Source organism: Beta vulgaris, chromosome 7 (genome assembly GCF_026745355.1).
Source record: "Beta vulgaris subsp. vulgaris cultivar EL10 chromosome 7, EL10.2, whole genome shotgun sequence".
NCBI lineage: Eukaryota > Viridiplantae > Streptophyta > Magnoliopsida > Caryophyllales > Amaranthaceae > Beta > Beta vulgaris.
In genome coordinates, this window is record NC_079208.1 from 10,867,105 (window position 1) to 10,886,902 (window position 19,798).

The following is a 19,798-nucleotide window of genomic DNA, read 5'->3' on the forward strand; positions in this document are numbered from 1 at the left end:
TATTATACGTTTATGCAAGTATGTTGCCTTGTATTTTCCTAATGGAAAGTACGGCAGTAACGCACCGACCAAAAGCTAGGACTTCTGCTGCTAATAATCAAGATTTATTAACCTAATAAAGATGCTTAGAGGTCGGGGCGTTACAGAGTGGTATCAGAGCAACGGTTCTGAAGCCCTAAGTAAAACCTTCACGGTTTTACGTCACTTTAAATAGGAAGTATAAGAAAAGCTATAAATTGTAAATAAAAAGGTGATAGTAACATTAAGTAATAAAAATAAGATAATGAGTAATGTAAATGATAATACGAGTGTGAGTGCTAGGAACGGGATGGGATCATTTTACATTATTTTATAACGGTTAGTTACTATGGTTGTTATGAAAGCATAACAACGTTAAACGTTTCATATTTTAGAGGATGGAATCAAATGAAGGTGAACGCGCTAACGAAGGAAACGCGAACAACGCAGATTTGGAGGAAATGAGAGCAAGACTCGACGCACTTCGAAACGACCCTATTTTCAAGGATTCCTCCGGAGAAACAAACGGAATCAATTGAACTTGATGGGACTCATGATGATGGAGATTCTGCAAGGGAACAGGCAACGACCGAAAACTGAGCAAGAGGAATGCTCTAACATGTTCAAGAAGTTCTCCACTCACAAGCCGCCAACCTATGACGGCAAGCCAGACCCCACGGAGTTTGAGGAATGGCTCAACAACATGGAGAAGTTTTTGATGCTACTCAGTGCCCTGACAAGTGGAAGGTCAACTTTGCAGTCTTTTATCTGAAAGGACAAGCTGATCTATGGTGGAAAACTGCAAAGGAGATGCATGATCAACCGGGATTTGGTTGGGAAAAGTTGAAAGAAGCTATGAGAAGACAGTTTTATCCCCCGTCCCTGCAACTGCAAATGGAGTCTGAATTTATCCATCTGAAACAAAGGAGCATGTCTGTATTGGAGTATGCCGTAAAGTTTAATGAGTTGGCTCGATTCGCTCCTGACTTGGTAACTACTGATCGACAGAGGATGAACCGCTTCGAAGGAGGTCTAAACCTTGATATCCAAGTAAAGTTGGCAGCACACATGAGTAGCTCATACCAAGAGCTATATGATAGAGCTATAAATGTTGAGAGAAAAACGAAGCTGCAAAAGGAGGTATATGAGAATGGGAAGAGAAAGGGGAACTCTCAGGGAGGCCAACCAAGCAATGCTTTCAAATGGCAGAACACGGGGTACATGGGGAACAACAATGGTCAGAAACAAGTTCCTCGTTGCAACAAGTGTAATAAGTTGGGCCATATAGCAAGAGAATGTCGATGGGGAAGCGATCAATGTTACCGTTGTGGTAAGCCAGGCCATGTAATTAAGAATTGCCCTCTTGGTGATCGTGGAATTGGAAATGTCACCAACCGTGTCCCAGTGGGAGATCAAAGAGTTATGCAGAATTCTGGTTATGGTGGCAACACCAGCAACAACAGCAACAGATACCCTCCCAGAGGACCTCCTCAAGCTGGAAGAGTGTTCATGATGCAAAGAGAGGAAGCTGAGGCTGATGACACCGTCATTACCGGTACCTTTCCTGTTAACTCTATACCGGCTTATGTTTTATTTGACTCTGGAGCTTCTCATTCATTTATATCTACGTCATTTGCTAAAAGATTAAAAGCTAAATCATGTCCTGAATTCTCATCCATGTTTATCACCTTTCCAAATGGTGAATCTGTTCCATGTAAAATCCTATATAGGGATTGTCCTATCCTCATAGAGAAGTGTGAATTCCTCGTGGACTTAGTCCAGTTTGACCTGACCGACTTTGATGTGATTTTGGGATGGATTGGTTGTCTAAGTATAAAGCCGACATTAACTGCCTTGATCATGAGGTTTCCCTTAGAAGACCAGATGGATGTAAAGTTTCCTATCAAAGAAGAAAAGCCAAGCCCGAAACCATCTCTTCTGCGAAGGCTTTCAAATTACTAGCAAAAGGGTGTTACGGATTCTTATGCCATGTGGTTGACGTGACCACCCCCGAACTCTCCTTACCAGACATCCCAATAGTCTGTGAGTATCCCGATGTGTTTCTAGAAGAGGTACCTGGCATGCCTCCGCAAAGGGAAATAGACTTCAACATTGATCTTATCCCAGGATCTGCACCCATTTCAAAAGCACCTTACCGTATGGGACCAGCAGAATTGCAAGAATTGAAGAAGCAGTTGGACGAATTGCTCGAGAAGGGGTATATTCGGCCAAGTGTATCACCATGGGGAGCACCAGTCTTATTCGTGAAGAAGAAAGATGGGACAATGAGATTGTGCATCGACTATCGAGAGTTAAATAAAATCACCATCAAGAATAGATACCCACTCCCTCGCATCGATGACCTATTTGACCAACTCCGAGGTGCAACTACCTTTTCAAAGATTGATTTGAGATCCGGATACCATCAACTCCGTATTAAGCCCGAAGATATCTCAAAGACCGCGTTCAGGACTCGATACGGTCATTATGAGTTTTCGGTGATGCCATTTGGGTTGACAAATGCCCCCGCTGTTTTCATGGACCTAATGAACCGTGTCTTCAAGCCCTACCTCGACAAGTTTGTTGTCGTGTTCATCGATGACATCTTGGTGTTTTCAAGGAGCCTGAGTGAGCACGAAGAACATTTGAGAAAAGTTTTGGAGGTGTTAAGAGAAAACCAGTTGTATGCGAAGTTGAAGAAGTGTGAATTCTGGTTGAAAGAAGTAGCCTTCTTGGGTCACATCATTTCTGAAAATGGAGTCTCTGTTGATCCTGAAAAGATAAAAGCTATAATGGAGTGGCCTCGACCTACCAACGTTCCCGAGGTTCGGAGTTTTATGGGCTTAGCAGGATATTATCGAAGATTCGTCCAAGACTTCTCCAAGATAGCTCTGCCCATCACTCGATTGGTGAAGAAGTCTGTCAAGTTTGAATGGAATGATAAATGTGAATCAGCCTTCCAAGAATTAAAGAAACGTCTCACCTCTGCCCCCGTTCTTACACTTCCTTCCGAAACCGACGGATTTATAGTGTACAGTGATGCCTCTAAGCATGGATTGGGATGCGTTCTGATGCAAAACGAGAAAGTCATAGCTTATGCTTCCCGACAGCTCAAGCCTCATGAGCAAAATTATCCTACTCATGATCTCGAATTAGCAGCAGTGGTGTTTGCTCTCAAAATATGGTGACACTACCTTTACGGTGTTCCGTGCAAGGTTTTTACCGACCACAAAAGCCTTAAATACATCTTCACTCAAAAAGAGTTGAACTTGAGACAACGAAGATGGTTAGAGCTCCTGAAAGATTATGATCTCGACATTCAGTATCACCCTGGAAAGGCTAACGTTGTAGCCGATGCCTTAAGCCGAAAAGCCTACTTAAACACAACCTTAACCCTTCCCAAAGCCATCTACGATGACTTAGAGAAGATGAAAGTGGAAATCATTCAGAGGAATCGAGGCGCATACCTGAATGCATTGGAGCTACGACCGACATGGTTGGAGGAAATAAAAGAGGCTCAGAATGGAGATTCGGAGATGGAGAAAATAAAGAGTGATGTGAAGAAAGGAAAATCACCAGGATTTGTGATCCAGGAAGACGGGACACTGAGATTTCAAGGAAGATTATGTGTTCCTAATAACGAGGTGTTAAAGAAGAGGATACTAGATGAAGCTCACAACAGTCCTTTTTCCATTCATCCTGGAGGAAATAAGTTATACAAAGATCTGAAACAGAATTTTTGGTGGAGTAATATGAAGCAGTAAGTTGCTGAATATGTGACAAGGTGTCTGACGTGCCAGAGGATCAAAATAGAGCACCAGAGACCCGCGGGATTATTGCAGCCTTTGGATGTTCCAACATGGAAATGGGAGTCGATTTCTATGGATTTTATTGTTGGGTAACCACCATCATCCCGAGGTATGAATAGCATTTGGGTGATAGTGGACAGGTTGACTAAATCGGCACATTTCTTGGCGATCAGAAATAATTGGAGCCTAGACAAGCTAGCAGAGTTATATGTGAGCACGATAGTCAGATTACATGGTGTTCCAAGTTCTATTGTATCTGATCGAGACTCGAGGTTTCAAGCAAAATTTTGGAAGGAGTTACAGAAAGCTTTTGGCACCAAACTCAATTTCAGTACCGCCTTTCACCCGGCAACCGATGGTCAAACCGAGCGAACAATTCAGACCCTCGAAGATATGCTAAGAGCATGTGTGTTGGATTTCCATGGAAGTTGGGAGAAATACTTGCCATTGGTGGAGTTTTCCTATAACAACAGCTATCAGGCTAGCATCAAGATGGCACCATATGAAGCACTTTATGAGAGAAGGTGTAGAACACCTCTTTGTTGGAGTGACATCGACGAAGCACGAATGATTGGGCCTGACTTGATACAAGAAACGACAGAAAAAGTACGACTTATTCAATCTAGGATTAAGACTGCGCAAAGTAGACAAAAGAGTTATGCGGATCATCGAAGGAGGCCACTAGAATTTATGGTAGGTGATCATGTCTTTCTGAAAGTTTCACCTAGCAAAGGTGTCATGAGATTTGGACAGTCTGGTAAGCTGAGCCCGAGATATATTGGTCCGTACGAAATCCTGGAGCGAGTCAACGAAGTGGCTTATCGATTAGCTTTACCCACAGACTTGGATCGAGTGCATGATGTCTTCCATATATCGATGTTGAGGAAGTATATTTCTGATCCAAGCCACGTAATTAGGCACGAGCCTTTGCAATTGAGGAACGATCTGTCGTATGAAGAGAAACCGATTGAAATTCTCGATCGTAGAGAAAAGCAGCTCAGGAGTAAGGCAATCCATATGGTCAAAATCTTATGGGCTAACCATTCATCGTCTGAGGCCACGTGGGAAGTAGAAGATCAAATGAAAGCAAGATACCCCATCTATTTGCTTAGATGATTTTATGTAAACTTTTGTTTTGATATGTGAATGAAATGCATGTTTTTGAAATATGTGATTGAGCAAGTTTGATGTTTGAATCTTTATATCATATGTGCAAGTTTCGAGGACGAAACTTATTCTAAGGAGGTGAGGATGTAATATCCCAAAAATTCGAACTTGATTAACATTGATAATTAGCTTAAATAAATTATTTTTATTTATTTAATTACTTCTTTAATATATTCGACAAAATAAAATCAAGTATTTAATAAAATAAGCTAAGTTAGATTGGTAATACATTAAAAAGGAAGTAGGAAAAATCACTATTTTAGTATTAGTAAAAGAATTAGAAAATTTCCAAAAAGGGAAATTCACCATCCACACAATCCATCTTCTTCCTCAAGCTCCATGACCTTGCTCCCCAAGGCTTCTAGAACTCCTTGCTCCCCAAGTATACTTCACCATTAATCCACCATTATTTTAATTGAGCTTTGTTCCTAAAATTAATATAAATAGTATGCTGATTTCACTATTCATCCCCACCCAAAAATCTGAAATTTACACAACCTTTAAACACACATCTTCCACCATTTTCCGGCCACTCTCCGACCACCACCACCTGTCGGCCGCCCTCACTGCGCGCCAGACTCGCACCACCAGCCAGCCACCCCGCCAGCACCGCCACCTCCTTCTCCCTCCCCCACGCTGCACCCCTCCTCTTTGCCCTCCTCTCTTTCTCGCTGTTCCCCTCCCCTGATTTCTCTCTCCTCCTCGGCCCACCTGGGCTGCTGCCACCTGACGCGCCGCCACCCTGCTGGCCATCACGCTGCATCCTTCCCGCCGTAGCTCAGACCGACGACACCCCTCCTTGCTGTCCCTCTTGGTGTCTTCTCTTTATTTTACCCAGTGAGTTTTACTCCTTTCCCTCCTATTTTGGTTTGAAAAGATATTATCACTAATAAGTCATTAGTTGGGCTTAAGTAAACATTACCTACTTGTTTAAATTACTTCTTGGGCTGAATTTAGAATGTAGTAATTATTTTGGACTAAATCAAAAGATTAAGTATGATGTTGCTCTAATAGGGTTGATGTTATGATCTAACCATTTACTTATTTATACTATAGTGTATCATATAATAACCCAATTCAAGTATATATATTTATGACTTAAATTTAAGTATTATAAAGTAATATTAATTAAGTATACTTGGATTATATAAGTATAGTGTTACCTAGTAAGCTTATTCTTAAAAATGAGTACATGTAGCTCCACTTTTTAGCTTAATGAATGAATCCCACCATTTAAGTTGTAAATTAAATAAGTCACTTATACATGGGTATCAATTAGTATGAAATATCTCTAGTACAAGTTAGAGTGGAATAACTAGTTACTATTAAAAGTCTAAGTAAAGTATGAAAGTTCTATAATTATACCTTCAAGTCATTAAACATGAATTTTCATGAATCTTAGAAGTAATGATTATTACTAATTAAATAGTTTTGCATAAGTTAGTAATCAAGTTACTAAATTCAAGAAGTATAGTTTTAGTAATAAATGTTGTAATAAGGTTCCATAACTATTAATTTTATAAACACTCTAGTAATTCATAGACACATGATGGAAATGGATCGTAGAGTTTAAATCTAGAATAAAATATTAATAAGTCGTCTTTATTAATCCTTGAATAGATTAGAAAGGAAAAGGGAAATTACAAGCCTCACCCGGCTATCAAGTATAATAATCGCGACTCGAGGTAACGTCTACTGCTAACACCCGCACTCCCCTTCCAACTACGTTTTATGACGCTTTTACATAATGTTTTGATGATATGTGTTTATGGATTGCGGGATATGAAATGTTTTGCTATATGATATTTATGATGATGAATTGGTTTTCATGATGCTTAAGACATGTTTTACCACATAAATATAAAAATAACGAAACATGATAAATGAAAGTGAAAGACGGTTCTTGGCAATACTTTATGGGCACCGCAAGTGTCACCTTTGTTGTGACCGCCTTTCGGATATGGGCACCGCAAGTGTCACCTTTGTTGTGACCGCCTTTCGGATATGTATATGTTATGGGCACCGCAAGTGTCACCTTTGTTGTGACCGCCTTTCGGATTAATGTTATGGGCACCGCAAGTGTCACCTTTGTTGTGACCGCCTTTCGGATTAATGATTATGATGTTATGATGTTGTACTTGCCAAGTTACCATTAAAAATGATGTAAGATTATAAAGGATAATATCTCAAAATGGTTGGATTTCTATTATCAAGATATATGTTTATGAAATGATGTTTGCGATATTCTCTTCTCCCTGTTTTCAAATAAAATGAGTTGAAATGAATTTACGTTGTTAGAGTAGTATGTTACTGAGCCTCGGCTCATGACGTTTTGTCTTTCTGTTTTAGGTACCGATGGGGATGACGCCATGGCTTAGCAGTGAGGAAATGTTATTAGAATAACTCAAACAAATTAAAGCTTTTGTAACTTAAGTACTTACTTCGTTTAATTAACATCAACTCTGTTTTACTTTAACATAACCTAGTACATTTAAGTTCCATGTTATTATACGTTTATGCAAGTATGTTGCCTTGTATTTTCCTAATGGAAAGTACGGCAGTAACGCACCGACCAAAAGCTAGGACTTCCGCTGCTAATAATCAAGATTTATTAACCTAATAAAGATGCTTAGAGGTCGGGGCGTTACACCATTATCTCCCAGATTCCTGAACAGGCTGAGAGGCTACCGGAATTGCTTAACTTCCCTGTTGAGGAACGCACCTTCACAGCTCCTGCTGAAGTTTTACCTCTGGACTCTAAGGCTTCCTCTCGCACCAACTCAATGTCAACAGGTAATTTCGGTTTTTGTGTAGGTTTTATTTTGCTTATAATTCTTGGATATTAGGCCGACTATGTTTTCCCTATCCATGCAGCTCCAGCAAGGTCTAGCAATTTGTCTGATGAAGATGCTATGGATAGGCTGAAGAATAGGAAGAGATCAGCGCCTCTTCTGGGCAAACTCAGGTTGAGAGGGCTCCTCGCAAGCACCTACGCTCATCCACATCCCAACCACCATTGACATCACGACTGATCTCCTAGAGATGAAGTCCTTGTAAGCTTTCCTGCTGACTTTCTAGCTGAAGAAGGTCTAGAAGGTGGGATCTGGCCTGCAGCTGACAAGCTCGTATTCCCAGCTGCACAAAAGAGGTTAAAGGGACAGGACCCTGAGGTCATCCTGAACCATGCTGTTCAGCTATCCCTACAGGTTAGTAACGTTTTTTGAACTATCTCATATTAAGAATATGATTACTGCTGCTTATACTTATGATTTTCATTGCTTCGTCAGCTTTCCCAGAGCTGCATAGCTGCCAGGGACAGCTTGCGGACTGTTGCCACCCTTCAAGATAAGGTGGCTCGTCTGCAAAAGGACAATTTGAGCCACCAAGCTAAGCTAGAGAGGGAGAAACAGTCCCGGCTGGATGCTGAGAGCAAGTTAGCTGCTGAGCAAAAATTAATGGAGAAAGAGAGGCAGGAAAAAGATGAGAAGATAGCTGAGGCGGAGAAAGAAAATGCACGCCTGAACACAGCTGTCAGAGATGCTGAGGAGAGGGTTTTAGATGTTCAAGCTGAAGCAAAAATTATTGAAACTGCGAAGCTGGCATACCTGATAAATTCAAGAAGCTGGATGACAAGGGTGTCAATTTTACATGACAGTTCCTCAAGCTGGACTCGATGGCTGTTGGAGGCCTAGCTACAGGTGGCAAGGCAGATGATTCAGAGAATCTACAGCTGGATCTCCTCCACTCTCAACCAGCCAGAGGGTGCCGCTCCAGCTAGCAAGGAGAAACTGTTGGTGATGATGCCAGCGTAGCTTCTTAGTTTCTTCAGTACTTTATCAGCTTTTCTTTCTGGAACATTTAGTTTTAATTAGCTTTGGTACTTTTACCATTGCCTATGGGGGCAATGCGTTTTTGTAAGAACATATTTCCTTTTAGCAATTTAATCGTTTGAACTTATGCTTTTGCCTTTTGATCTTAGCTATTGATACTTTGATAAATACTTAAGTTACATGCATGCTTTTTGTTCTTAGATATTAGAACAACATATTTACCTGGGGTAAGTGTTGTTCAACTTAGGTTGGGCCCGTTTCTTGGTGCTACGACCATTCAGCTAAGTTTGGGTGAACTAACCCTTAGCTGCTTGATGCTGGTGCTACGACCTTGTAGCTGGATCTCGAAATTCCAGCTACCCACCTGGGTGCTGCAACCCCTTGCGTTTACCTGCGTATGAAGTGGACTTTAGATGGCTTGCTGCTACGAGCAATAAAATACTTAAGTGTTAGTAAAATTAATTTGTTGTTTACCTGGTGGACCAATGCTTTGTGCAAAGCAGTGGTTGCCTTTAAAGATTCTGGCGTCTTTGGCCCGGTAGTAACCTGGTTGATGCCCCAGGTTAGAAATGATATAGCTTAAGGTGAGAAGCGTTCCAGCTTCTAGGTACTGCTTTTCCATCTTTAGTAGTTAGACGATAAGCTCCTTTTCCAACTACTTGATCGATTAGATAGGGGCCTTCCCAGCTGATCCCTAACTTACCGCATTGACTCTTGGGTATTCTGAAAAACTTTCCTTAGAACCCAATCTCCTACCTTGAATACTTTAGCTTTGACATTCTTGTTGAAGCTACGAGCCACTATTTGCTGTTGTGCAGCCATTCGTATTAATGCATTATCTCTTAACTCTTCGATGGAATCTAGGTCGTAGCTAAGCTCTTTGTCGTTGGCTTCAGGAGTCATCAATCCATATCTAGCTGTAGGGACAGCTACTTCCGCAGGTAGCACCGCCTCGCATCCATACACAAGTGAAAAAGGAGTTCTTCCTGTGGCGCCTCTTGGTGTTGTTCTGTTTGCCCAAGCACCTTAGGTAGTCTTCTACCCATTTCCTTCTTAGCTTTTAGGCGCCTCTTAATGCCATTGATAATTACTTTATTGCTGGACTCAGCTTGTCCGTTAGCTTGCGGATATCTAGGTGTGGAAGTTATCAAGCTGATGTTCCATTCGTGACAGAATTGCCTTGTCTTGTCACTTATGAATTGTGATCCGTTATCACAAATGATTTCGCTAGGTACCCCGAATCTGCAGATAATGTTAGTATGCAAAAAGGATATTACTTCTTTATCTCTCACCTGCTGGAATGCCCCAGCTTCGATCCATTTGGAGAAGTAGTGTGAGTGCTAGCATGAAAACTTTTTGCCCTGGAGCTACGGGTAATTTCCCCACAATGTCCATGCCCCACCTCATGAAAGGCCAGGGTGTTAAGGTGGGGTGCAATATCTCAGCTGGCTGATGTGTCATGCCTGCGTGTTTCTGGCAGCTTTCGCATTTTTGCACATACTTCTTAGCATCAGCACGCATGGTTGGCCAATAATACCCGTATGCTAGGATTTTGTTTGATAGGCTTCTTCCAGCTGCATGAGACCCGCATTCACCTTCATGGAATCCTTGAGTGTGGGCTCCCACTGGTCTTTCTCCAAGCATCTTTGTAATAGATCGTAGCTGGCGCAAGCTCTTTTGAATAGAGTGCCGAAATAACATGATATCTTGTGGCTTTCATTCGCAGCTTCCTAGCTTCCAGCTTATCTTCTGGCAAGATGCCCCTCTCCAAAAATCGATGATTGGCTGGGTCCAGCTAGTGCTTCCTGCCTGGCTGTCATCTGTGCACCATGTTTACCTCTTTGCTGATAGCTGGCTCAGCTAGGTGGGCTATAGGTATTGATTTGAAATCGCATTTTCTGAGTGCTGATCCGAGGTTAGCTAGGGCGTCGGCCTTGGTATTCTGGTCCCTTGGGATCTGTTTTATGCTGAACTCTTCGAATAACTTGGCTTTGTCTTTGGCTAGCTCCAGGTAAGAGGCCATTTTAGAATCTTTAGCTGCTTCTCTCCATTTACCTGGCTTACTATTAGCAACGAATCACTGAAGACACGCAAACTGTTAGCTTTTAAATCATGTGCTAGTATCATACCTGCGATTAAGGCCTCATATTCAGCCTCATTGTTGGTAGCTTTAAAATCGCAGCAGATAGCGCGTACTATCATGTCCCCTTGTGGCGACTTTAGCACTATACCTAGACCACCCCTCTGAAGTTTGAAGATCCATCCACATACAGCTGCCATGAGCCTGATTTACCTACTTTGTTAATGTGGCGCACTTCTTCTCAGCGGTAGCTGCTAGTCAGGGCTAAAGTCTGCCACAAAGTCAGCTAGGGCTTGCGATTTTATAGCTGTCCTGGGTAGATACCTAATGTCATGTGCATCAGGGATATGGCCCATTTGGCCATTCTCCCTGAATGCTCAGGTTTTCGTAATACTGCTTTGATGGGGTAATTAGTCATAACATGAATGGGGTGAGACTCAAAATAGTGCCTCAACTTACGAGATGCCATATATAAAGCTAAACTAATTTTTCAAGTGATGTGTACCTGGTTTCAGCATCTAGCAAGGATTTGCTAACGTAATAAACTGGGAGTTGTTGATTTTCAGCTTCCCTGGCTAGTACCGCACTTACCGCTTTGCTGCTAACAGCTAGATACAGCTGGAGAGTCTCTCCTGTAGATGGCTTTGATAAGGGGAGGTTGAGCCAGTAGGCCTTCAGATCCTGCAATGCAGCTTCATGCTCATCTGTCCAGTTGAATCCTTTATTCTTTTTTAGCACGTTGTAAAACAGTGGCACTTGTCGGATGATCTGGATATGAATCTGTTCAGCGCAGCTACCCTTCCTGTCAGCTTCTGGACCTCTTTCAGGTTTCGTGGTGACTGAATATTGATTAGTGCTTGCACTTGGCTGGGATTGGCTTCTATTCCTCGCTGGGTGACTATGTAGCCCAAAAACTTGCCTGCTGGGACACCGAAGGAACACTTGCTAGGATTAAGCTTCATCCCATACTTCTTTAAGACTTCAAAGGTTTCCTGCAGGTGGTCCACATGATCCTCTGCTTTCTTTGTTTTGACCAGCATGTCATCTATATAGACTTCCATCGTGTCCCCAGCTGCTTCTCGAACATCTTGTTGACTAGCCGCTGGTAGGTGGCACCCGCATTTTTTAGCCCAAAGGGCATTCCCTTTAGCAATAGATGCCTCTTTCAGTCATGAAGGCGGTCTTTTCTTGGTCTGCAGGATCCATTAGTATCTGATTGTAACCTGAGTATGCTAGGAACGTTAGCCTTTCATGGCCAGCTGTAGCGTCCACCAATGCATCAATATGTGGCAGCGGGAATGGATCTTTGGGGCAGCCTTATTGAGATCTGTAAAATCGATGCACACCCGCCATTTGCCATTTTTCTTTCCAACAACCACCACGTTAGCTAGCCAGTCGGGATATTTGACTTCTCGGATTTTGCCAGCTTTGAGTAGCTTGTCCACCTCCTCGTTGACTATCATATTTCTTTCTGGAGCAAACTTCCTTCTTTTCTGCTTCACGGGCTTTGAGTTAGGATCGACGTTTAGCTTAGGGTGATGATGTCAGGCTCAATGCCTACCAATCTTCATGGCTCCACGCAAAACAGCTTACATTTTTCTTTAAGAATTCAATAATCCGCTGCTTCTCCTCAGCTGGCAGGGATGCCCCAATCTGCACGGTCTGCTCTGGCTTTGCTGGGTCCAACGCCACTTCATCTACATCTTGATCTGTTGGCTTGGCTGGCGCTGGACCTTGCTGTAATTGCTAGATAGATTCCTTTTTTGCTTTTAGAGATATGCTATAGCATTCCCTAGCCAGCTTGCGATCGCCCCTGATTTCTTGCACTCCCCACTTGGTAGGGAACTTAATAGTCTGGTGATAGGTTGAAGGTACAGCTCGCATTTTGTGGATCCATGGTGTCCCCATTATGATGTTGTATGCTGAGGGACAATCTACCACATTGAACCTGGTTTGGAGGTTGACTCCTTTTGCATAGTGGGCAATACGATCTTCTCGAGCGTTGTAGCTGGCTCGCCATTGAACCCGAACAGAACGGTTGCTTTCCTGAGGATATCAGCTTCCTGCAGCCCCATGCTTTCTAGAGCATTTTGAAAATGATATTAGCTGAGCTGCCATTGTCTATCAAGACTCGCTTCATGAGGCAATTGCTGACGGTGAGAGATACGACGAGGCCGTCATGATTATCAGCTTCCTCATCTCCATCTTCTTCGTCGAAGCTGATGGTCATGCTTCTGAGCTTTTTCTCTTCAGCACTCCTCAGCGGGCTAGGTGCGTTTTGGAACCTTCTCGAGCAAATCTCTTGGCTGCAGAGTATGTTAGTCCACATATTTCTGAACCTCCAGAGATAGAATTGATTACCTTATCGTGTAGGGGCTCAGGTGGCGGATGAGGCTGTTGCTGGCTGGGGCCAGCTTTATCTTCTTGCTGCCCCTTCTTCCCCATCAAGTGCTCGAGATAGCCCTTCTTGAGCAGCCATGCCACTCCTTTTTGAGAGCATTGCATTCTTCTGTTCGATGGCCATGGTCGCCATGGTAGCTACACCACTTGGTGGTGTCCTTCTCGCTGTCTGGTCTGTCGCTTTTGCGACCACCTACGTGGTTCCCAGCTTTTCTAGTGCGTTTACTACGCCTCCTGCATCCACGTTAAAACAGTAGGAAGCAATGGAAGGGTAATCGTTGTTAGATGATTTACCTGTGGCCTTGCTGGCTACGTTATTACTTTCGCGCTTCTGATATGGCTGATGGCGCCAATCATCTTCTTCTGGTTCTGGGATTTCCGATCGTAGCTAGGCTCGCTCACGTACCTGGACGCCTCGTCCTCCTCGACACGTATCTCAGCCATAGCTCTGGCCCTGACCTCTTCGAATGTGCCACATGGGTACCTGGTCAATTCATAATACAATCTAGATTTATAGGTTAGTCCTCTCCTGAATGCTTCGATAGCGTGGGAACATCCAGGTTCTTGACAGAGATCATTTCCTTGTTGAATCGATCCAGGTACTGCCTCACAGCTTCATTGGCTTTCTGGGTGATGCGGTACAAGTCGCCGGTGTGCTTCTCTAGGACCCTGCTGCTTGCAAACTGCATATAAAACTTGTTAATTAAAGCAGCAAAATTTTGGATGCTACCTGGCTTAAGACTTATCAGCCATTGTAAAGCGGGCCCAGATAGGGTGGCCCCGAAGGACTTGCACATGGTGGCTTCCAGCAGATGCTCAGGAATGGACAGAGTCCACATCTTCTGTTTATATTGAGCCACATGGTCATAGGGATCCGCAGCTCCATCATACAGCTTGTGAGGCTGGGTCACGTTGATCTTTTTGGGAATCCTGGCTCTTGCGATTTCTTCCACGAAGGGGGATTGAGCGTAGCCATCAGGAGATTCTTCAGCCACAGGGGTGGTGCTCCAGGAGCTTCGTCAGCATGCGAAGTATTTTCCTGTTCTGAGATTCTAGGAGCGCCATTTTCTTAGCTGCAGGATCAGCTTCATCTGCTTCATCGTCGGACCTAGCTGCTCCATCTTCACCTTCACTGGCCTCGGAATCTTCGAGATCAAGCATCTTAGGAGTTACATTCCGGATACTGTTTGGGTTTTGCTACTTTTGACAGAATCCAATTCCTTTCTGAGGCTGTCAATGGTCTGCTGGGCCTCAGATTGAGTGCGGTGAAGGTCTTCTTGAGCCTTCAGCAAAGCCGCTTTCATTCTTCAGCAGAATCGTCAGCCATTTCAAAGTTGGGTTGAAGTGTTTCTTTTTGGGATTTTGATGAGAGTTTTAGCTGTAGAGCCCCACGGTGGGCGCCAAACTGTTTATGCCAAATTCTGATCAGGCAGAACTTAGCTAAGGATCTACAGCTAATGGAGATGCAGTACAAACAACAAAAGATGCTAGCTACGAATTAAAAGAGATGCAAAGAAAAGACAAAGACACCAAGAAATGGTGACGCGGAAAACCCCAGGAAGAGGGTAAAAACCGCGGGTGGAATTGAGTCCACCAATCCACTATGAGAAGATTACAACTTATAGCTAGCAGCTAGCAGCTTATAGCTTTACTAAATACACTTAGAATATTGTAAATGTAGAAGAGAGAAAGAATTAAGTAAGAGCAATGTAAAGACTTGTGTTTTACAGAGTGTTTTCCCTCTATTTATACTAATACATTTGTATAACGTTATTCCTTATTTGAACGTTGCATAACTAACTTCCTATGAAGGTGCCACAACTCCTAGAATCAAGGGAGATCTCCTCTTCTGCTGGCTAACGACTTCTCCCTATTTCTTTAGCTTAACGTCACTTATTTTGACTTGGTCTTGATAAGTATCCAATGTTCTTTCAACCGAATTTATTCAGCTCCCTTCGTCTCTGCTTGCTGTAGCTGCTACCTGATAATCTCTAGCTGGGACAGATGCGTAACCTGCAGGTTCAGCTTAGGAAATTATTAGGACATAACAATGACTATCACCGGCAATAAAAAAATGTATCAAGCAGGTTAAGTTAACAAAGAACATAACCATATAACACAACTAAGAACTAAACAACGGAATGCAGAAAACTAAAACTTAAGGGGATGGGGAAATGAAGATGTACTTCCAAGAAAAATACCACGCCTACAACAACGCTATACTACCTTAATAAAAACTGCACGTAGCCTTCACGTACCAAATGAATCTTTCCTTGGCAACCAAACCAAACTAAGAACAACGAACACAAAGGGGGGGGGGGAACTAAGCCTAAACTCGATCCTAAAACTGGAGGAACGGGGAGGGGATACTAAGAACTAAGCAATTTAACACTCGAATAGGGGAACGGGAAGGGGAACCTAGGACCTAAAACTCTTTGAGAAACGAGAACCAGAGGATGGGGAGGGAATGTCTAAACTTAAAAACCACCGAAAAACTAAACTGGGGAACTGGGATGGGAATATTTGACGACAAGGAAGCAGGGAGCACTGAAGAGCCTATGCACAGGGGTGGAGTTGAAGAACAAAGCTAGGGAAAACGACTAAGAAGGAGTGTGAACAGAGGAGGGGATTAGGAGTAACAAGGCGTGGCTTACCTACGAGGGAGACGCAGGGGAATGACCTACTGACGCAAACTAGGACATAGTATACGAAAACGGGGGAAGGGATGACAGCAAGAAGGTGACAACAAGAAGGACGCGCCAGCATAGTGGGGAGGGGGAAGGGCGGAGACGCCAGGGAGAGGACAAGGACGAGGGACTCACACAAGGGAGTGGACTGATGCAAAATCATCTTCTTAGCTACTATTTCTGAAATGTCACTGCATCTGCAATTGAGCCACAAGAGAAATTGGAGCTGAGAAACTACATTTGAGTCAAGAGCAATGACGACATAAAGGAGTCACAAGGTGCAGTCTGCGCACATCACACACAAACAATCATGATGCTGAACTCAACTACATACACTAAAAGTGTATTTTTTACAGAAAACAGAAGTCTCCGCTGCAACAGATGAATTAATTTAGTATAGGAACTTGTTGAAGTAACTCATCTAAAGATTGAGATTTAGTTACAAAAAAAAAAAAAAAAATTAAAGAACACCAAACTAATAAACTAAAACTATTCGTAAAAAATTGAAGGAGGCGACAAGTTGAAGGGAGGTGGGACAAAATTGAAGGGAGGCAGAACAAAATTGAATGAGGCGGAGATGAACATCTGTGACAAAGGGAGATAAGGAGGCGCACAATGGGCCAACAAGTAGGTTGAACGACGACGAAGGTGCAAAAATACAGTGGCGTTAAGTTGAGACGAACATGGTGTACGAGTCTTCAACGAGCGAGGATGAGCGTCTTTGACAAGCGAAGAAGTAGGAAGGGGGTTGTTATGTCCTAAAAATTTTGCTAAGCTGAATCTGCAGGATATACATCCGTCCCAGCTAGAAGTTATCAGGTAGCAGCTACAGCAAGCAGGAACGAAGGGAGTTGAATAAATTTGATTCAAAGAGCATTGGATACTGATCAAGATCAAGTCAAATAATGCTGTTATGCCTACAAAATAGGGTTGACAAAGTCATTAAGCAGAAGTGGAGATACTCCTTGATATTAGGAGATCATGGCATCATATTAGGAGATTAGTTATGCAACGTAAACATGTAAAGCAACGTTACAATAAATGTATGGATATAAATAGGAGTAGAAGTATTGGGGAAAAGGGCAGTTCATTAACATTGCTTACATTAGAACACTTCCATTTACTTTCACAAACATCAACAAGTGTATTTAGTATAAGCTACAAGCTGCTAGCTGCTAGCTATAAGTTGTAATCTTCCTACGTAGTGGATTGGTGGACTCAATTCCACCCGCGGTTTTTACCCTCCTCTTGGGGTTTCCGCGTCACCATTTCTTGGTGTCTCTGTCTTTCTTTGCATCCTCTTTTAATTTCGTAGCTAGCATCCCTTGTTATTGCATCTCCATTAGCTGTAGATCCTCAGCTAAGTTCTGCCTGATCAGAATTTGGCATAAACAGTTTGGCGCCCACCGTGGGGCTCTACAGCTAAACTCTCATCAAAATCCCAAAAGAAACACTTCAACTCAACTTTGAAATGGCTGACGATTCTGCTGAGACAATGAAAGCGGCTTTGCTGAAGGCTCAGGAGGACCTTCACCGCACTCAATCTGAGGCCCAGCAGACCATTGACAGCCTCAGGAAAGAGTTGGACTCTGTCAAAAGTAACAAAACACCCAAACAGCGTATCCGGAACATAACTCCTAAAGCGCTTAATCTCGAAGATTCCGAGGCCAGCGAAGGTGAGGATGGAGCAGCTAGATCCGACGATGAAGCAGATGAAGCTGATCCCACAGCCAGGAAAATGGCGCTCCTAGAATCTCAGAACAGGAAAATACTTCGCATGCTGACGAAGCTACCTGGAGCACCTACCCCTGTGGCTGAAGAATCTGGCTCAATATAAACAGAAGATGTGGAAGAAATTGCAAGAGCCAGGATTCCCAAAAAGATCAACGTGACCCAGCCTCACAAGCTGTATGATGGAGTTGCGGATCCCTATGACCATCTGGCTCAATATAAACAGAAGATGTGGACTCTATCCATTCCTGAGCATCTGCTAGAAGCCACCATGTGCAAGTCCTTCGGGGCCACCCTATCTGGACCCGCTTTACAATGGCTGATAAGTCTTAAGCCAGGTAGCATTCAAAATTTTGCTGCTTTAATTAACAAGTTTTATATGCAGTTTGCAAGCAGCAGAATCCTAGAGAAGCACACCGGCGACTTGTACCGCATCACCCAGAAAGCCAATGAAGCTGTGAGGCAGTACCTAGATCGATTCAACAAGGAAATGATCTCCGTCAAGAACCTGGATGTTCCCACAGCTATCGAAGCATTCAGGAGAGGACTAACCTATAAATCTAGATTGTATTATGAATTGACCAGGTACCCATGTGGCACATTCGAAGAGGTCAGGGCCAGAGCTATGGCTGAGATACGTGTCGAGGAGGACGAGGCGTCCAGGTACGTAAGCGAGCCTAGCTATGATCGGAAATCCCAGAACCAGAGGAAGACTGATTGGCGCCATCAGCCATATCAGAAGCGCGAAAGTAATAACGTAGCCAGCAAAGCCACAGGTAAATCGTCTGACAATGATTATCCTTCCATTGCTTCCTACTGTTTTAACGTGGATGCAGGGGGCGTAGTAAACGCATTAGAAAAGCTGGGAACCACAATTAGGTGGCCTCGCAAAAACGACAGACCAGACAGCGAGAAGGATACCACCAAGTGGTGCAGCTACCATGGCGACCATGGCCATCGAACAGAAGAATGCAATGCTCTCAAAAAGGAAGTGGCATGGCTACTCAAGAAGGGCTATCTCGAGCACTTGATGGGGAAGAAGGGGCAGCAAGAAGATAAAGCTGGCCCCAGCCAGCAACAGCCTTGTCCGCCACCTGAGCCCCTGCACGATAAGGTAATCAACTCTATCTCTGGAGGTTCAGAAATATGTGGACTAACATACTCTGCAGCCAAGAGGTTTGCTCGAGAAGGTTCCAAAATTGCACCTAGCCCGCTGAGGAGTGCTGAAGAGAAAAAGCTCAAAAGCATGACCATCAGCTTCGACGAAGAAGATGGAGATGAAGAAGCTGATAATCATGACGGCCTCGTCGTGTCTCTCACCGTCAGCAATTGCCTCATGAAGCGAGTCCTGATAGACAATGGCAGCTCAGCTAATATCATTTTCAAAAATGCTCTAGAAAGCATGGGGCTGCAGGAAGCTGATATCCTCAGGAAAGCAACCGTTCTGTTCGGGTTCAATGGCGAGCCAGCTACAACGCTCGGAGAAATCGTATTGCCCACCTATGCAAAAGGAGTCAACCTCCAAACCAGGTTCAATGTGGTAGATTGTCCCTCAGCATACAACATCATAATGGGGACACCATGGATCCATAAAATGCGAGCTGTACCTTCCACCTATCACCAGACTATTAAATTCCCTACCAAGTGGGGAGTACAAGAAATCAGGGGCGATCGCAAGCTGGCTAGGGAATGCTATAGCATATCTCTAAAAGCAAAAAAGGAATCTATCTAGCAATTACAGCAAGGTCCAGCGCCAGCCAAGCCAACAGATCAAGATGTAGATGAAGTGGCGTTGGACCCAGCAAAGCCGGAGCAAACCGTGCAGATTGGGGCATCCCTACCAGCTGAGGAAAAGCAGCAGATCATAGAATTCTTGAAGAAAAATGTAAGCTGTTTTGCATGGAGCCATGAAGACATGGTAGGCATTGAGCCTGACATCATCACCCATAAGCTAAACGTCGACCCCAACTCAAAGCCGTGAAGCAGAAAAGAAGGAAGTTTGCCCCAGAAAGAAACATGATAGTCAACGAGGAGGTGGACAAGCTACTCAAAGCTGGCAAAATCCGAGAAGTCAAA

The 19,798-nt window shown here is 43.5% G+C and overlaps 2 protein-coding genes across 2 annotated transcripts; both read left to right on the forward strand.

Moving 5' to 3' along the window:
• The first annotated feature begins 708 nt into the window (after positions 1-708).
• Positions 709-1,980, forward strand: LOC104883294 (uncharacterized). Its single transcript, XM_048633788.2, has one exon. The coding sequence runs from the start codon at positions 709-711 to the stop codon at positions 1,978-1,980; it is 1,272 nt and encodes a 423-aa protein (XP_048489745.2).
• Positions 1,981-17,951: 15,971 nt separating this feature from the next.
• On the forward strand, positions 17,952-19,266 carry LOC125491697 (uncharacterized). Its single transcript, XM_057390713.1, has 2 exons — positions 17,952-18,898; positions 19,137-19,266. The coding sequence occupies exons 1-2, from the start codon at positions 17,952-17,954 to the stop codon at positions 19,264-19,266; spliced, it is 1,077 nt and encodes a 358-aa protein (XP_057246696.1).
• The last annotated feature ends 532 nt before the right edge of the window (positions 19,267-19,798 follow it).